General features: G+C 34.9%; 1 protein-coding gene across 7 annotated transcripts in view; it reads right to left on the minus strand.

Annotated features, from left to right (window-relative positions):
• LOC110692495 overlaps positions 1–14,587 on the minus strand; it is a 28,315-nt gene extending 13,728 nt beyond the window's left edge. For 2 of the 7 annotated variants that reach the window (XM_021869507.1, XM_021869508.1), the window contains exons 1-14: positions 14,120–14,581; positions 13,856–13,914; positions 12,855–12,936; positions 12,549–12,616; positions 12,229–12,298; positions 11,333–11,414; positions 10,818–10,882; positions 8,858–9,847; positions 8,705–8,773; positions 8,578–8,624; positions 8,360–8,405; positions 8,191–8,270; positions 7,896–8,009; positions 7,353–7,434 (exon numbers count right to left, since the gene is read on the minus strand). In XM_021869507.1, coding sequence (XP_021725199.1) covers positions 7,353–7,434; positions 7,896–8,009; positions 8,191–8,270; positions 8,360–8,405; positions 8,578–8,624; positions 8,705–8,773; positions 8,858–9,847; positions 10,818–10,882; positions 11,333–11,414; positions 12,229–12,298; positions 12,549–12,616; positions 12,855–12,936; positions 13,856–13,914; positions 14,120–14,440 — 2,175 coding nt within the window. In that variant the 5' untranslated portion in view covers positions 14,441–14,581. Of the gene's footprint in view, positions 1–7,352; positions 7,435–7,895; positions 8,010–8,190; positions 8,271–8,359; positions 8,406–8,577; positions 8,625–8,704; positions 8,774–8,857; positions 9,848–10,817; positions 10,883–11,332; positions 11,415–12,228; positions 12,299–12,548; positions 12,617–12,854; positions 12,937–13,165; positions 13,252–13,780; positions 13,832–13,855; positions 13,915–14,119 lie in introns of those variants that run through there. The other 5 variants (XM_021869512.1, XM_021869509.1, XM_021869510.1 and 2 more) reach the window with 5 other exon arrangements.
• Positions 14,588–18,367: the final 3,780 nt, after the last annotated feature.

The raw sequence follows: 18,367 nt of genomic DNA on the forward strand, positions 1-18,367 counted from the left end.
TACTTATGGAATATGTGAGACTAGTTCATTTTTATAGCTTAATATTTCTTTATTATTTGACTAACCTACTAATCTCCTATCTAATTCTCTTTGTTTTATGCCCAAACGCAGCTATAGAGCCCTATCTCTTATGCCCTTGAATCCTGAGCTCGAAAGAGTTGTAAGGGCAAATGGAAGAGAAAAGAGGGAGAGCACATATATTGCTATTTCAAGTGACATCAAGTAATCATTGAATCCGGTAAGCATTCTAGTTCTAGTGACTTTAGTAGAGACACCACTCCGCTAGGATCACCAAAGGCTAATTTTCCAACTTCTTCACCTCTCCATCAATTTCAAATGGCTCTTCTAAATAAAACCTTGAGACAGTTTGATGTTCCTCCACCTTATAAAGAAGTAAGTGGGATTGCTACTCCCACCAACGAAGCAAATAATTTTGAGATAAGACCCGCCCTTATCACCTTAATAGAGGGTCACCAATTCTCCGAGGCAAAACATGAGGATCCCATTGCGCATCTCAAGCAATTCACACGATATTGTAGCACCGTAAAGGTAAATGGAATTTTGTTGAGCATGTTCAAGTTTTCTCTTACGGGCAAGGCAAGTCATTGGCTTGATAGGTTGCCTCCCAAGTCATCAAACACATGGAATGAGGTAGGAGGTTCATCCCTCTTTGGAAAACGGTGCAGTTAAGGTTTAAAATATCAAACTTCCAACAAGATACCAACGAGCCTCTTTATGATGCTTAGGAGAGATTTAAGAACTACCAACAACAATGCCCACACCATGGCATGGAGAATTGGTTTTTACTCCATGGGTTCTCTAGGGGTCTCTTGAGAGTAGATCGCATATTGTTGGATGGGACATTGGGATGACCAATCATGAACAAGCCTCGAAATCATAGTGGATGTAGTTCAAAACTACATAAATTGGATTCCAAACGAGAAAGCATTTCTAAGAAGGGAGGAAGGTATAAGGTAAAGGCTATTAAATGATTAATTCAAAATTAGATGCTTTGTCTTCTAAGTTTTATCAATTGCAATCCTCTTCCCTTTCCACTTCCTACGTCAAAATTCACATGTATCTGGTTCATCTAATGAAAATGTTTTAATACAAATGATGTCTTGTGAAACGGTAGAGGTGATGATCATGTGACTTTCGAGTATTATTTACCAAATGATTCATGCTTCCCCTCTCCTCCTTAGGAACAAGTTAATGCAATCAATAATGGTCAAACCAATCCTAAATATGACCCTTATTTTTAATGAGGGATGGAAACATCACCAAAACTTTGGTTGGAAAGAGTGTTGAACCTAAGGAAATGGTCAAGGTCAATACAGTGACTAAAGGAATGTTTAAAATAACTAAGGAAATTATAAAAACCAAGGTTGGTAACTATGTGTCAAATAACCGAGCAAACCATCAAAATGACAATAGGTACCATCAAAAGGGTCAATATTCTTCTAACAATAACCCACCCGATTGTAATGGAGGAAATAGACCAACCCTTGCTCCTATCCCTCAACCACCTCTCCAAATTCAAGATCCCCCTCTTAAGTCGAGTCTAGAAACCACCATGGAAAAATTTGTTAACACGCAAACAAAGAAAACCAATGACTTAAAGGAGAGTATCAAGCAAATGCTAACCCATAACAAGATGCAAGAAACCCAATTAACTCAAGTAGTTAGTGCGCTTAAGAGTAACACTTCTAGCACTTATTTGCCTAGACAAGCTATTGGTCATAGAGAACATTGTAATGCAATTATGACTAGATGTAGGACTACCATAGAAGAGACTCCACCCATGAGTTTGCAAAGAGAGAATGAGAGTGAGGAGATTAAGGAAGAGAAACAATGTGAGGTGTCTAAGTCAAGTGAGAATGAAATGGTTGTCATGAGTGAGTCCACCACATTGAGCTTAACTGAAAATTGTAGTGCAAATATCAAGAACCACTCACCCACTAAACTAAAAGACCCCAAAAGTTTCTCTATTCCTTGCCTTATAAAGAACATTTCTTTTGAAAATGCCCTATGTGATCTAGGAGCTAGTGTGAGTTTGATGCCTCTTTTGGTTTATGAGAAGCTTGGCATAGGTGGTTTGGTGGCATAGGTGGTTTGGTACCCACCAATGTCAACTCTTCAACTTGCTAATTGATCTACCAAATTTGCTAACGGTAATGTTTAAGATGTCCCACTTAAGGTGGGCAATGAAGATGCCCACACCCCTATCATCCTAGGCCAACCTTTCTTGGCAACAGGTGGTACCATTATAGATGTAATGGAAGGAAAGCTCACATTAAATGTGAATGATGATGAATTTTGCCTTACCATTGACCCCACCCCCCATGAAAGTTTGCATGACCTTAGATGCTCTTAGTGATAATGATTTGCATGACTTGAGAATGCTTTGTGCCACTAACCCGCTTTTTGATGTTCATGAGCTATGTATGAAAAAGTGCGCCTTAGGCGCTAATGCGATAGGCGTTTGGGGGTAGGCGCATCGAAGCGCGTGAAGCGCAGTAGGCGCAGAAGCGTGCTTTTGTGCGCTTTAATAAAAAATTCCTTTTTTCAGTTTTTTTATCTTGTTAAATGTGTTGTGGTCCACACCATATAATATCCTTAATACTAAAAAAATAGACAAAGAGTATAAAAAAAGGGAAAAAAGAAGAAAAAGAAAGAAGAGTAGAAGAAGAGATGCTTCAGCCAGCCCTAGTTATTTCGACTTTCGACAAATTGAATCTCGAAGAAAACCCATCAGCCATCTTCAGGTAGGTATTCATCACTTTATTTTTCCTTCTCTTCTTTGTCTTTCCAATTTTTTCCCTTCTTTTATACATTTTTCTTTCATTTTTTCTGGGTTATGGTTGAAATCTTCTCCATCTCTCTGAGTTTATTTTTTTTATTTTTTTTTTATTATTGAAGAACTCCATCTCTCGTAGTTTTTAGAGGGATGAGAGCCATATCCTTTTATAATACTGTTATTATCTTTAAAGTTCGCATGCAAATAAAATGTACAATTAATGAAAATATCAACCATTTTTATTAATTATATAATCTATTTTTTAAAAGACTGACATCACCACTAACCAAAACATTTAAATAAAAATAATTTATTAATTATATAATCTATTTCATTTATTTATTTAGCCTTTTTTTATTATATATTGACAAATGCGCATTGTTTCAGATGATGATACAAGATTACAAGATGACAGATTGACATATCCTTTTGAATTTATTATAATATTTATGGGAAAGCAATATTGTGTTCTTATATTTATGTGTTTTTATATTATATTTCAGTAACATAAGTACAAGAACCTTTAATTTTACAAAAGTGCGCCTTACTTTGATGAGGCACGCGCCTTGCGCTTGCGCCTTACGCCTAGGGTCTAGCACCCTTATCGCCTTATTGCGCCTTGCGCTTTTTTATACATTGTTCATGAGTCAAAACAAGGAGTGGATAGGTTTGATGAGGTGCCATGTTTGCTTGCCTCAAGACATTAGTTGAAGAAAATGTCGAAGAAGGTGAGCCCGATGCTCATAAGGATGAAGGGGATGACATTAAAGCTTCCAAGAAGAAGAGGAAAGGAAAGGCAAAGAGAAAAATGAAGATGACAATGAATTCAAAGGAAGTTGTGAATACTGGTGTTGTGATTTGTGTGAAAATTGGGTGAAATTGATATTGTTTGTGAAATTCTGTGTTCGGGAGACATTGTTTGCTTGTGTTGTACTTCCTCATTTTCTATTTGCATTTACTTGACCCATAGCCTTGGGCACAATATTTAAGAAGAGGAGAGAGAAATTGTAATTTTGTGGCCCATGTTGCACATGGCCTACCTTATTACCCCTTAAAGTTGCCCCCATGTGCACTTTTTGAGGGTATTTTAGAGAATTGATCCACCAAAAGCTTACCATATATAGTATGGGTCAAGTAATATAACATTTCCATTTAAGGAATGTTAGTGAGGAAGTATTATATTGTGAAACAAGTATTTGGATTTTTACAGGAGTTTAAAGTTAAGGGTGTGTGTGATGTTGTTGGTTGTTGTTGAGTATCTTTAGTAACCATCCCCTAATTAAATAAAATGAAAAATCTTTTTGGAGGAGGTAAAAAGAGAACCCCAAATGAACCACAACCATCCCCATCTTCTTCACAACAACACAATCCTAACCCACCACCACCCATAAGAATCCATGACCGAAATAAAAAATCACACGGTGACTTTTTAAAGCGAACAGTTCTTCCAACCCGTATCTATCATAAAGAATCAATGGAGCTACTAGGGATCGATGAAGGAATAAAAAGAGTAGTCAACAACTTCGGTTGGCTAAACTTTTTAAATCTTAAGGAAGAAACGTATGCTTCCTTAACACTTTAATTCCTTTCATCGGTCACTATGAAGCGCATAAATATTGAGGGTGAGTCATTAGAATGTGAAATAAAGTTTAGGATGTTCAATACCGAGAAGGTTCTAACTTAACTAAATTGAATGAAATCTTCACATGGCCCACCTCAAACCAAGTGTATTACTTCAATGGTACTTACTTTTCTAACTACAAGGAGAAGGGTGGTGGAACACCAATGCGAGGTATCCCAGTTTCACGACCAAGTCTAGTCGTGCTAGCCACATTATCTATCCCGTGCTTTGAATCTTCTTGAGAATCATGGGCTATGCTTGTTTCTCTAAGCAAGACTTAAGGAAACTAACAAAAGAGGAGATCTAATGCCTCTTCATAACCTCAAAATTCGAAGGCAATGTGGAAGGAAACATGAACATGGGATACATGTTCGTTAAAAGATGCATAGACATGAGGTTGAAAGGAGAGATGAATGGTGAGATTAAATGTGGGGGAATGATTTCAATTATAGCAAGGAACTTAGGATTTGGTACCTTACTAGACCAAATAAGGACTTTATGATATGAAGTTCCTTGTTGAAATTCCGGGCTAGGTCCCTTGCTTTAGTTGGAGGTCAATGGGAGGGATTATTGCACTCCCAGTCATTAACTCCGTGGGAGACACGTGGAAGAGGAGGATGAACCATCTCCCCTAGATCGGGAATGGAGGATGTACGAATACGACTAGGTATAGGCACATCATCATTAAGGTCGGCCATCCCTTATGGGAGTTGATCACGTGCCACGTGCCACGTGTCTCCCACGGAGTTAATGACCGCGATATTTGGGAGTGTGCAATAATCCCTCCCATTGATCTTCCTACTAAAGCGAGGGACCTAGCCCGGGATTTCAACATAAAGTCCCTTGATGTCAAGGCGGTCAAGCAAGTTCGAGCCATGGACCAAGACCATTTGGTCTAGAAAGATACCAAATCCTATGTTCCCCGCTATAATTGAAATCATTCCCCACATTTAATCTCGCCATTTATCTCTTCTTTCAACCTCATGTCTATACATCTCTAAACCAGCATGTATCCCATGCTCACATTTCCTTCCACTTTGTCTTCGAATCTTGAGGCTATGAAGAGGCATTGAATCTCCTTTTGTTTTAGTTTCCCTTGAGAAACAAGCATAGCCCATGATTCTCATGAAGATTCGAAGCACGAGGTGGATAATGTGGCTAGCATGGCTACACTGGGTCGTGAAACTGGGATAACCTGCATTGGTGTTCCACCACATTTGCTCCTCGTAGCTAGAAAAGTAAGTACCATTGAAGTCATACACTAGGTTTGAGGATGGCCATGTGAAAATTTCATTAAAAGTTAGGACCTTCTCGGTATTGAACATCCTAAACTTTATTTCACATTCTAATGGCACACCCTCAATATTTATGCACTTCATTGTGACCGATGAAAGGAATTCAAGAGTTAAGGAAGCATACATTTCTTTCTTAAAATTTAAGAAATTTAGCCACCAGAAATTGTTGGCCACTCTTCTTATTCCTTCATCGATCCCTTGTAGATCCATTAATTCTTTGTGATAAATATGGGTTGGAAGAATTTTTCTCTTAAAAAGGTTATTATGTGCTTTTTTATTTCGATCATGGTTTCTTATGAGTGGTGCTGGGTTAGGATTGTCTTGTTGTGAAGGAGGATGGTTGAGGTTCATTTGGGTTTCTTTTTTTACTCCCTCCAAACAGATTTTTCATTTTTTTTTAATTCATTTTAGCATAGATAATTTAAGTTTAGTAAAATAAAAAAAATAAAAATTAATTTCAATACACGTAAAATAATTTTCATTCAGCATAAATAATTTCAATTTCGTAAAAACATAAATAATTCAACAAAACTAAGGTGAAATGAATAGGGTCTTATTTGTGAATCATGCTTTATGATAAAATCGAATTAGGAACTCACTCCTAATTGTTTGGACCTTGCTACCTAACCTTGTTAGTTGGTTAAGGAATTGCTTAATGTGTAGCTTTGAAAGAAGGCATTATTAAGTTTCCCATCCGATCACCCATTTGTATTTATGTTTTACCCAATTTGTTATTTCGTTGGCTTGGTAAATTCATATCCAATACATCCCTAGAGTTTGTTTCCCATAGTAATTCCCTTAGTTTGATTTAGTTGTCTTGTAGCCAATCTTATGATTGAGTTAGCTTGTAATTGTTTTGCAAATTTGTGTTGTCATTCCCTACGGATATGATCCTTTTTTTCCATATACTTCTTGTTTAGTAGCACAAGTCTTTGACAGTGTTTAATTGTCCAACGATCGATTTACAAGCTCATTAAGCATAAATTCCCATGGTGACATTATATCATTATACTCCTCTAGGAACTATAAAGATACTTGTTGGAGCAACCTGAATCCAAAATCCATTCATCTTTACTCTTGACTTTCCCATGAGTGGCAAGTTGGCAACCAATGCACCACTATCATTATTCGTGTTAATAAAAGTAGATTCAATGGTAGTTTGAGGTTCCTTCCCCTTTAAGTGTTTACTAACACCATCTCCCGGTTGTTTATTTTGCCACTTCTAACACTCCGATTTGAAGTAGTCCTTGATGCGACTAAGTTACAAGTCTTACACGATTAGGGTTTGGTGGTAGACTTACCCTTGTTCTTTTTCCCATTACCATTACTAGCAAACCTCTTCTTAAAAGTTCTACCTCTCACAAAAAAACACCTTGCAAGAGAGAGTTAATGAACGTAACAAGTTAACAAAGAAGAAAAAGATAAAATCTGATTACACCATACAGCAACAATCTACATTGTTAAAGAAGAAGAAGAAGAGATAATATAGAATTGTAAATAACACTAAAAAGGTAATAAGATATAAAATAAATAAATAAATAATCATATTGGAACAACCAAACATGAAAGTAATTAAAGTATACAGCGGAATAATATATGAATATTATAGTGAGCAAAGGAAAGAAACAAAAAAGTATACCTCATTGTAAGCTTCTGCAAATCTTTTATTTCCGACTCTAGGAGATCCAAAGTTGTACATAGTAACAGATATAGCCCCATTTCTAGAGCAAAAAAATAATAGTGAAATTTTAACATACTAGATTATGAAGATATTCAATAGATAATATGCTAGTTCTCTATGGCAATTAGTTGAAAGGAGTTATTACTCAAGATTTTAAGTAACATCAACAAGAGCACTTCAAAATCCTTAAAATAATACAGGCTAACATCCAAATGAGATAGTCATCCTCTAAATTAGTTATTCAGTTAGAAGCACTATCCAAAGTAAGAAGAATGTGCCCACATTATTTTTATGAACATAGAGACAAGTCTAAGTTACTAGTAGTTAATATACGGTGATCAGAATTGCCATAACGTATCAACAAACCACTCAAACACCGTATGATTTATCATCAAATTCAATAAAGATCTGCAAGCATGCCATCTTATGAAATACCGGCATCTATGATACCATGGATACATGACCTTCACAAAGAATATAGCATAAAAAGAGTGAACTCACTTTGCCAATTGAGTTGATGAAAGCTCGAGAGAAAGTAAAGTTGCTAAAGCACCACCAAGACTATGACCAGTGCAATAAATATGCCATTTATCTTGTGGTTGTTCATCATCATCCCTGCATCACATTGAATAATCGTATAAACCTGAGGAACATCACTGCAATCTTGCTTACATAGCTATGAGTTGCATGTGTACCACTGAAAGAAACAAGCAACTGACTAAGAAGACGAATAAATAATTTTAATTCCCCTTTTAGCAATTAGACATCAAGATGAAGACGTTTTTGAATGACTTACATGATACCAACAGCTTTCTTGATTAGAGCCATAATTCTGGTTCTAACTGAATCATATGCACTCAGAAATCCGCTATGAACCTAAATTGACCATTCAACATTAGCAAAATATGGAATGATCAGAAGATCAGGCAACCATCTAACAGCAAGAAATTAAAAATGAGTCATACTTGAACTTCTTCCTTAAAATCTCCACCAATTCTTTCAGGATTTAACCTGTAAGAACAGCATTTTGAAAATTAATCATCTCAAATGCATTCATACTGAAAGTCATAAACCCTCCATGAGAGGACACGAACAGCTAAATATCACACAGATACACACACAAAACCCCACTTCACTGCACCGCTTCGAAGAATGGCACTAATACGTTAATCAAAAACTTTACCCAGCAGGAGCTAGCATTAGATCAGTCCGCAAGTCCTTCCATCTTGCCTAAAAGTTCAGCAGTTAGATTAATTAAATCAAGAAATACAATGCACTTCAACATGAGCAATTATTAGTAAACAACCTACTTGTTCAGTACCCCTGAATGCAACAACTAATCTTTTCCTCGTACAATCACGCCAAATTGCTACCTGCAGCTGCTTAACTTTATACATCCACAGGAAATCATACAATACTGAGTTCTAATCTATTTACTTGGCAAGCTTGAGCCAGAAAATTACCTGTGTATCTGTAGTTGAATTATCCAAAAAACAGAGCTTCTCAAAATCTGATTTAATTAAACTTGGCTTTCCTAATGCAGTGGCGAGCATAGACCAAGCTTCCATGGCAGTTTCAGCAGTTGAAAAAAGCGCCCTTGTCTCTTCAGCTCTCTTTTCATCCAAACCTGCAAGCCCTTCATTCTTCAAAGAAGCTGAGACATCATCATTCTGTTTTGGTAAACTGTCTTTTTTATCTTCAAAATGCTCTCCATTCAGTGATTCCTTCTCTAATTGAGGGCTAGCAGCAGACAAAAGCATGAGTGCACTGAAAATAGAATCTGTTTGCTTCAATATGTCCTCAGTTGCCTTCCTAATATCAGGAAGTGAAGACTGGATCTTGCCAATGTTAAGTGGGCTCGAATCCACACCAGAATCATTACTAGAGTCCTTTTCTGGAGTTGCAAGCCCTGATTTAATATAGCCCGCTTCTGCCACTTGCTGTGACTGAAAGCCCATACTTTTTATTAAGTCAAAAGCATCCCATTTCATTTTATCAGGAACAGGGATCCCTACTTTCTGAATCACATTTTGATTGATAACATCAGCAAAACTTCTCCAAAAATCTATGTTTGATTGTGTAATGTCACTAGTATCATTTGATGAGAAATCCTCTGCATAGTTTGCATCACTGAAATTTGGACTTTCCAAGGATCCTTCAGAGAGGTTGTTTGATGATGATGGTGCATCAGACTCACCAGAAGATTCACTTGACCCTTCAGCTTCCTCATGCTTAACAATACTTGAAAACCAATCTTTATGCAAGTATGAATCATTCAAAGATTTTAACTGACCAAAAGCAAATTGCACAAACTGGCGTACTGGCACACTTTCAGATCCAGCAAGCATTTTTATAGCTGAGTCAACACCCTTTTGACTAAGAAATTCAGAAAGAAAAGGTATCTGCCACCACTTTTTATCTTCATCAATTTCACCAAAACTCCTATATTTGACCTGAAAAGAATGACATGTGAAAATAAGTTCTTGAATGGACTGACCCTACTCAAATCTTGTCCATATATGACTCTTATGGAAAGTGTTGGTGAAAAAATTTATAGTCATGTAAAACAGTAGCCAAAGGTTATCCCTACATAAAATTAATTACACCCAAAAACAAAAGCTTCAGAAATGATAATCTTTCATTCTAAAATATTTTCAATGCTGCGCATTAAAATTTTTATTTCTTTTTCCCATAGTATGTCTGTTCTTCCCCCTTTAGATATCATTTCTTCTTACTCTCCTAAATTGATTAACTACTAAAACTCTACAAGAGCTACTCTAACAGACAAAAAAGTTCATGGAAACCAGACATATTAAGATTATCCTAAAGTGATCCATACAACAATGAGCATCAAATTGAAGCAATAGAAAACAGGAAATCCTAGACATGAAATGATTTCAGTGTGAAAGTCTTTTGTATTAGCAAGTAAAGCTATGCGACAAGATTATAACTAAGAAACACAGAGAAAGCGTATTTGTTTTCACCAAAGCCACCAGCTTCATTGCTTTCCAATCTAAGGCACGGGTATCCTACCACCAGCATATACAATTAAATATCTCATAAAAGAGGGTACCTACAATGGCCAGCATTGAATTTGCAAATGACACGAAACATAGTACACACAAGTGCAATAAAGAAGCTCTTAATATCCGGTCCAATTTTTATGGTTTTTTCTATATGACATTTTCCTATTCAATAAAGTAAAGAGTTTCTCTACATCAGTACAGAATTATTTAAACCTGATATATAATTTAACAGGAACAATGGTAATATAAAAGATTGAATTGTTGAACATAGATATGATGAATAAAACACTGAATAAAAGGTGTAAATCTTTTCATATCAGTGGCCAAAAATTAGTCGTTACTGTAATTTTTTTTCTACAACCACATTGTTTAATTGCTTCCTAATATTAACACTTACCTCTAATTGTATCTTTCCACCACCTCCTATGCCTTCCAATTCCAACAGCAACTCATGTGAATTTCCTATCAAAATATACTATTATTATCTCACCACTAAATGAAGTAAATCTCAATCCTTTACTCTTACATTGTCTCTTCTATTAAAAAGATTTGCCTCCAACACCACTTTAAAATCACCCAGATACTTCATACTGGTAGTTGAAAAGAAGAGAGAGTTATTCCTTTAATGCTTAAATGTTCATTAGTAATGGGGACAAATCTAATTGGACAAATTTTGCAACAACAAAGCCTAATCCCAAACATTATATTCTTAAATCAAACAAAAGCAATTCCAAACAAACAAAACATAGCATATTACGGCCAGAAAACATTTTCTTTTCGAAAAAAATCAAAATCTATGATGCTAATTAATGTATAGTTTAAGAGGAGCCAGACAAGACTCCAGTTTAAATGAATGCATTATAAAAGCCAGCTTATGGAAAGAAGAACAACAAATTAGAGTTATATTCTTACCATCACATAAGGCTCCTAGATCAACGCCTGCATTTCCCATACGCTTGTGTGGAGTAACAAGATTAGCATCCCAAGCTGCCACCTAGAGAGTTCACAACAAATGTTACAGGAAAATAAGTGAATTATACTAACGCTTTCCTTAAACTTGCACAGCTTTCTAAATCTTACTTATTGTTTTATTTATCCACTTTTTGGAGATCACTGCTCAGAATGCAAAATCACATTGTTTGGAATGTGGGAATGGGAGTTCGGGGTTAGAGAGTGGGATGGGGATTAAATTTGGAATTCATAAAAATATAGTCAATCCCTTGTTTGGTGTATTGGGGAATTTATAGATAATAGATATATGTTTCTAAGAGACGGCATGCAGCCACTTAAACAATCTACCAGCTTTATGAACTAAACTAGTCCCTCATACAACTCCTCCGATACTTCACTGGCAAACAACCAGGTGATATCCATTGATCATCATAGAGCTTATTCATTTCCATGAGAAGAGAATAAAGTTGATAAGATGTAATGCTATATGAGAAGAAGCTAAAGGATTGACCCACATGGGTTAAAGTAGACAAATTTATATACTTTAGGCTATCAAAAGTTTGATGCATTTTTCTGGAGTAAGAGGTGCAAGCAGCAAAAGAAGTCACCTAAATTATAACTTTATATAAGTTTGAGAAAACCTGATGCTGGACACTCAAGTAGATAATATTTATCTACAAACATCTTAAAACAGTAGTCAATATCAATTATTTATCCAGATTGCAATGATTCCAGCAAAGTTGTTCAACATTATCCCTACATAATTTTAATAAGGCAGCTTCAAGTATCTTTCAATAATAAAATTACATTTAATTCAACACCAGAAAAACAGTAAATGATCTTCAGTGTAATTTTACCTGAAGAAATGCATTGGGTGAAAGCTTGATATTTACAACAAATTCCTCGTTCCATGTTGGATCTTTTGTGCTAAAAACATCAAAAAGCAGAATAAAATTAAAGTTCTCAAACAAGTAGTCATATATAAAGGCCATTAATTATTAATATTTGTAGTATTAGTGGTATATGTTCTTTCATACATATCAATCCAGGTGTTGCATTCTAAAAGAAACATAAAATCAATTGCAACAATTCACCAACTCCCATATCTGAAAAGATGAGGCTATTAGAAATTTGCGCTGCAGAATAAAAGAGATCATTTTGAAAGGAATTGACCTACCCCCATTTTGTTTTGCTCTTGAGCACTTGACCGTCAAACTCAATGACAACATATGGATCGCTAGTTCCCTGGCATAAAACAAATGTGTTGAAAGAGGTGGGGGATGAAGTATGAAGAAAATATTATCCAAAAACCGAAAAGAAACATAAAGCTAAAGGAAAAGGCACATAGTACATTTAATAATAAAATAAATAAATAAAGTAAAATAAAATAAATAAAAAAACATGGAATTTGAAATACATATTTATAATTCACAGATAAGCCAAAGTCACAAATTAAAGCAGAAGTGATCAGAAGATTACAAACCCATGGATCCATGGCTGGTAGATTACAGCCTTTCTTCAACTTTATGAACAACTGTCCATCATATATTTCCCGAACAAATGATCTGCAATTATGAAATTTCTTACATTTCAGTTATTTGATCAAAGTAAATCTTTTTCCTATTTCTTGTGAGTTGTTCATTTATAATACATAAATTGTTGCAAGGGTATTCTCCTAAAAAAAGTTAAGATAATTGGCTCTTTCATATGCAGTTTGAACCCATATTACAGAACTACACCACAAAATAAATTGGTAGCAGGGAGAAAACTGCTTTCAAGTAATCAGAAAAGTACTTTAATTCACCAATATACTTCCTCACTCAACAAGTCTATTTGTGCCTTCAATTCATAATATTTAAGCCATTCTCAACGCAGTGGTGCTTCAAAAAAAAAACATTACTGCATTAGTTTTCTAACACCAAAACCTTGTTAAAACAACAAGAAATCCTACAAAAGTTGAGAGTGAAACAACTGAGCAACAATCGTGAATTAGTGAGATAGGTACTAGCACAATAAATGAATGAAACTGATGCTAAAGTCACAAGAGAGATTGAGAATGGTAACAATAACAATATAAAAGACACCGACAATATGACCATAAGTAATAACAAAGAGAGTAGCGGACTAGTATAAGGCCCTGTTCTCTTCAATTTTAAAAAAAAAAATATTCAGTTTTTAGTTCAGTAAAATAAACTAAGTAATAATATTTAATCAATAGAAGATAGTAACTTTAAAGAGAATATAATAGAGAATCTCGGTAAAATAATTTCAATTCAGTAAAATTAATTTAACATCAACAAAAATTATTTTACTTGGGCAAAAAATAAGGGGAAGAAAAGAGGGCATAAGTTAACATTAAAACAACTGGAAATATCATCTTCTTGAGGATATAGTTAACAATTGACTAACATGAGCAATCATTCAAGCAATTAGTCTCTTATACAACCATCACAGAATAATAAACTCGAGAAAATGATCACGCACTCGGAAAGATAAACCGTCGTACAACCAGCAGCATCGGTTTCTCGTCGTCCAATATTATCCTACACAACACAAAAAATTTCAATCAAATTAAACATTCCTCCACAAATTTAGAATTTCAAATGCATCTTATCCAAAACTACCTAATCAAATTTACTCAACTTAACAAATATTGTACTTCGTATAACTGCAAAATTCCTAATAAAAAATTATGTAACAAACTAATACTACAGAGGTAGTATAATAATATAATTGGAAGAAAATTACAGGAGGAGAAGTATAAGCTTCGAAAGCAAAACCGGCTAATATGACCGCAAGATTAATATCAAACGCAGGACGCTCAATTTCCTCCACAATCTCGACCTTATCAACGTGCAAATTCGATTTGCAAGAACAATACAGAGTGCAATTTCGCGCTCTAAAATTCCCAAATTCGGAGCCAAAAACCCTAATTTTAGTGGAAGGAAAAAGAGGTTGAAGTTGAAATCGAGGAAGTTTAGAAGCTGTGATCGATCGATTGCGTTGGAGTTTGAAGGAGAGAGAAAATGGATAGTGAAGAAAACGGAGGTGTAAGGAAGCAGCAGTCATGGCTGACAATGGACTGAATGGAGGTGAGTGAGTCAGAGCCACAAAATTGATTAGCGTAACGGTCAAAAAATAAGAGGGGGAATGATGGACCACTAGCCACTACCCGGTATAGGTCGCCTCGCCCAATACCAAGTGACGTCAACTTTATTTATTTATTTATTAATTTATTTATTAAGTACTGTTATTTACCTTAAGCTAAATATCTTTGATAAACTAATAACAGTACCTTGAATGTAAATAACAGTTTACACAGATTATTACTATAATTCGATTTGATAATTTATATGACTTTTATTGGTACTAGTTTTCACTACTCTACTATTTATATATTAAACAAATTAGCTTTTATATTTAATAGTCCACCATGCTTCGTAATATAAAATGTTTTACTTAGAGAGTTTTGACCAATACCTGAACTTAGTCGACAATGGAACTTCCGGCATTCTGAGCTTCCGGCTTTACCAAGGTAGTTAATCCCAACCCCATCTTCCTTAGATCAGGCAAAGCAGAGATCTAATTCGTTTCCTACCTTAGATCGTAGTCTCTTCTCAAACAATCTATATTGTATTTGTGATGGTACATAAAACTAACTCATCTGTGACATAAGTTTTGAGAGGATAACGTTCCCTTTTGAAAGGAAAATTTTATGAAATTGAAAAGATTACAACACTCATTTATTACAAAATTAACAACAGAAAGTCTAACAATGACAAGAAATAGCGTTTTTCTCTACTTTAAGAGAGATGGAAAACCAATATGTCTCTTAAGGTGAGGATTTTCTCTAGAGAAGTTTTTTCAGAAATGCTCTAGCCAACTCACTTCAAGCCTATCTTCACTTCTTTGCCTAATGCCCTTTATATAGGGGAAAGCTTACAAAGGTCACCGACACTTTCTATGGCTTACAGGAAACTATGACTCGGCAAGTGGATATCGTTCACTACTTTCCTATAGATTTTTTAGAACAAATAAAACGTGCTTCAACAGTAAAAGTAGAATACATTATTGCTGGTGTGGGCTCAAGACTCCATCATAGTTTGTAGACCAGCTTCGTTGTCCTTACACTCTTTATAATGGACTTACATTTGGTTGTCTTCTTCTATTCCGAGATCCATCACACATTTGGCAACATAGGATTCATCCCATGTGACAAAGATCTCAAATAAGTGCTCTTTTCCCTCTAAGGATAAATATCTCTCAGCTTCAACTTGTTCAAGATAATCATACACTGATTCACCATGTATCACTCCTTCTTCTAAATAATTTTTTAACCATTCGGGTGCTACTATTGTAGTATTTCCCACATGTATTATGACTGGTGGCTCTTCCTTTATTGCTATAAATTGGTTAAGATACTGAGTAATTTAGAAAAATCCATATGCCCTAGCCTCCGTAGGATCCCTTACTCGTCTCTGCTGGATATATATTGGATCTTTGACTTTGTGATGAACATCTTCAAACATGATCCGGAAATGTGGAGAGCTAACTTTTCCTTCCACCATTTCAATGTTTGCACTTTGTACTAGGACTTGTTCAACTCTTCCTTTGTATCTTGTTGCACCATAAATTCTCCTAAATACATACTTCTGGAATTTTGTGAGCTTCTCAATGAAAGTAGTATTGTGATCAAGAAATGGGACAATGCTATGAACCATTCCATAATCCCAAGCTTTGTAGTGCTCCGCCACATATGGTGCCCTCCATTCCGGAGAATGTGGTGAATTGACACAGTACCCACTCTGGAATTAGTGTTGAACACTATTCTACTTCCCCATAGATCATAAACATCATACAACTTGTATGACCTTGATACAACTAAATTGTTCTAGAATTTGAAATCGTTATCGTTTATTTTATTTAGTGTTATATCTTGAATATCTGGAATGAGTCGTAGGATGATGACCATTACTTCGTACATTAGGAACCTTCGAACTGCTACATGACAACTCTTAATCAAACCATCTCGTGATCTCTTTTTTGATGAAATAATCATGGCCTCCATCAAGGCCCAAGTGGAGGGTGAAACCCGCTCCATTGCTTTGTTTGTTTCTTCAATAAGAGTTTTTCTCTCTGCCTCCATCTTTTCTAGTTGATGGGCAGAAGGTTTTTCTAATGTCTTGTGCTTCTTCGCCATTGGCTAATTCTCTGGTCAAGCTATCTGCCAAAGAATTCTTTGATCCCTGTATATGTTCATCAATAAAAGAGAATTGGTTAAGCCATAATTGCTAACGTAGGGGTCTCCCTTGCGCTTGCATATTTGACAAATTCTTTTTAACAAAACCAAGTATGCCTTTGCAATCTGTTCTTATTAAGATCTGTTTAGGGGCTAAGAAGATTAAGAACTTCTCGATCCCTCTAATAACTGCAAGGATTTCCTTTTGCATGGTAGAATAATTTAACTCGGCCTTATTAAAACTTCCACTGATATATATATCTACAGAGTCTTTCTCCTTCTTTGACTTTTAATACAGCACTCCAGTGCTCATTACTAGCATCTGTTTCAAGGATCAAATCATCTTCACTAGTAAGTAGTGTTAGTATAGGGAGATCTTTACACATTGCTTTTAAATTTTTAACAATTTTGGAATCAGTTTCTTTCCAGTTCCAAGCTATTTCTTTCTTGAGTTTTTGTTGTAATGGTTTTCTTAATAGAGCAAGATTTTCTATGAAGTCAGAAGCATAGGTTAAACATCCTAGAATCTTTCTAGTTGTTTTCTATCTTCAATTTTATCTGGAAATTTTTCAATCTTTTCTAGGATATGTTTTTGCAATACTTTTTAACCTGCTTTAATCTGTAATCCTAGAAACTCAATTTCTTGTTTAACATATACACATTTATCTTTTCCAAGGATTATACCATGCTCAGCACATTTTTGAGTTACCGCTTTAAGATCATTCTTATGCTGCTCTAAATCTTTTGAGAAGATTAAAATATCATCTACGTAAACCAAACAACAATGATTAAGTTCTCTTAAAATATTATCCATTCTACTCTGAAATATTTGTGGAGCATTTTTTAATCCAAAAGGCATTACTAACCATTCATAATGCCCTTGAGGGGCACTAAATGCAGTTAATGGAATACTTTCTTCTTCCATTTTAATTTGCCAATATCCACTCTTACAATCCATTTTAGAAAACCATGTGGCTCCTTTTTTTTTTTTTTTTTTTTTTTTTTGGACAAAAGCCATGTGGCTCCTTGTATTGTATTAAACAACACAGTTTTATTAAGAATGTAATAGCCATCAAAAACAATATTGTCATTTAGTTGTTTATAATTAATGACCATTCTAGCTTTACCTCTTTTTTCTTCTGCATGATTTCTAACCATGAACGCTGGACTATTATGAGGACTTTTGCTATTCCTAATTAACTTCTTATTCATCAATTCTTTTATTTGTTCATCAAATTACAATATATCTTGGTAGGTATAAACCATTTGTCTTACTCTAATAATCTTATTAGGATTTGTTAGAGTTATCTTAGCAAATGTCTTATCCTTTTCCCAATGATCTAATGGATTTGTTGAATATAGTTTTTCACATAATTTTTCTTGCTGCATATTTATCTGATCTATTAATGATAAATCACACTCAGAAATTCTAAGTGCAACCTCTCGTTGTGTAGTTGCACTGCATCAATACAAATATAACTATAATTTCCTTTTTCTTTATGGTTTTTAATGCTTTTCCAGTTTATGATATTGATTTATGTTGCTTTCTTTTCATAATCCTCGATTACTATAATTCCTTCCATTTCTTCACATACAAATTTAGTTCTAGTTTTAAAGAAAGAAGTTTTAAATATTTTATCTTTAGTAATTTGGGGAAAATTCCAACTTTCTTTGTTCATTTGGTCTAGGTATTTATCATCAATAGAATACTCAGCTCTTTTTAGTTGACCTATAGTCATTTTACTTTTATCCTCATC

The sequence above is a fragment of the Chenopodium quinoa genome, unplaced genomic scaffold (genome assembly GCF_001683475.1).
Source record: "Chenopodium quinoa cultivar QQ74 unplaced genomic scaffold, ASM168347v1, whole genome shotgun sequence".
Taxonomy (NCBI): domain Eukaryota; kingdom Viridiplantae; phylum Streptophyta; class Magnoliopsida; order Caryophyllales; family Amaranthaceae; genus Chenopodium; species Chenopodium quinoa.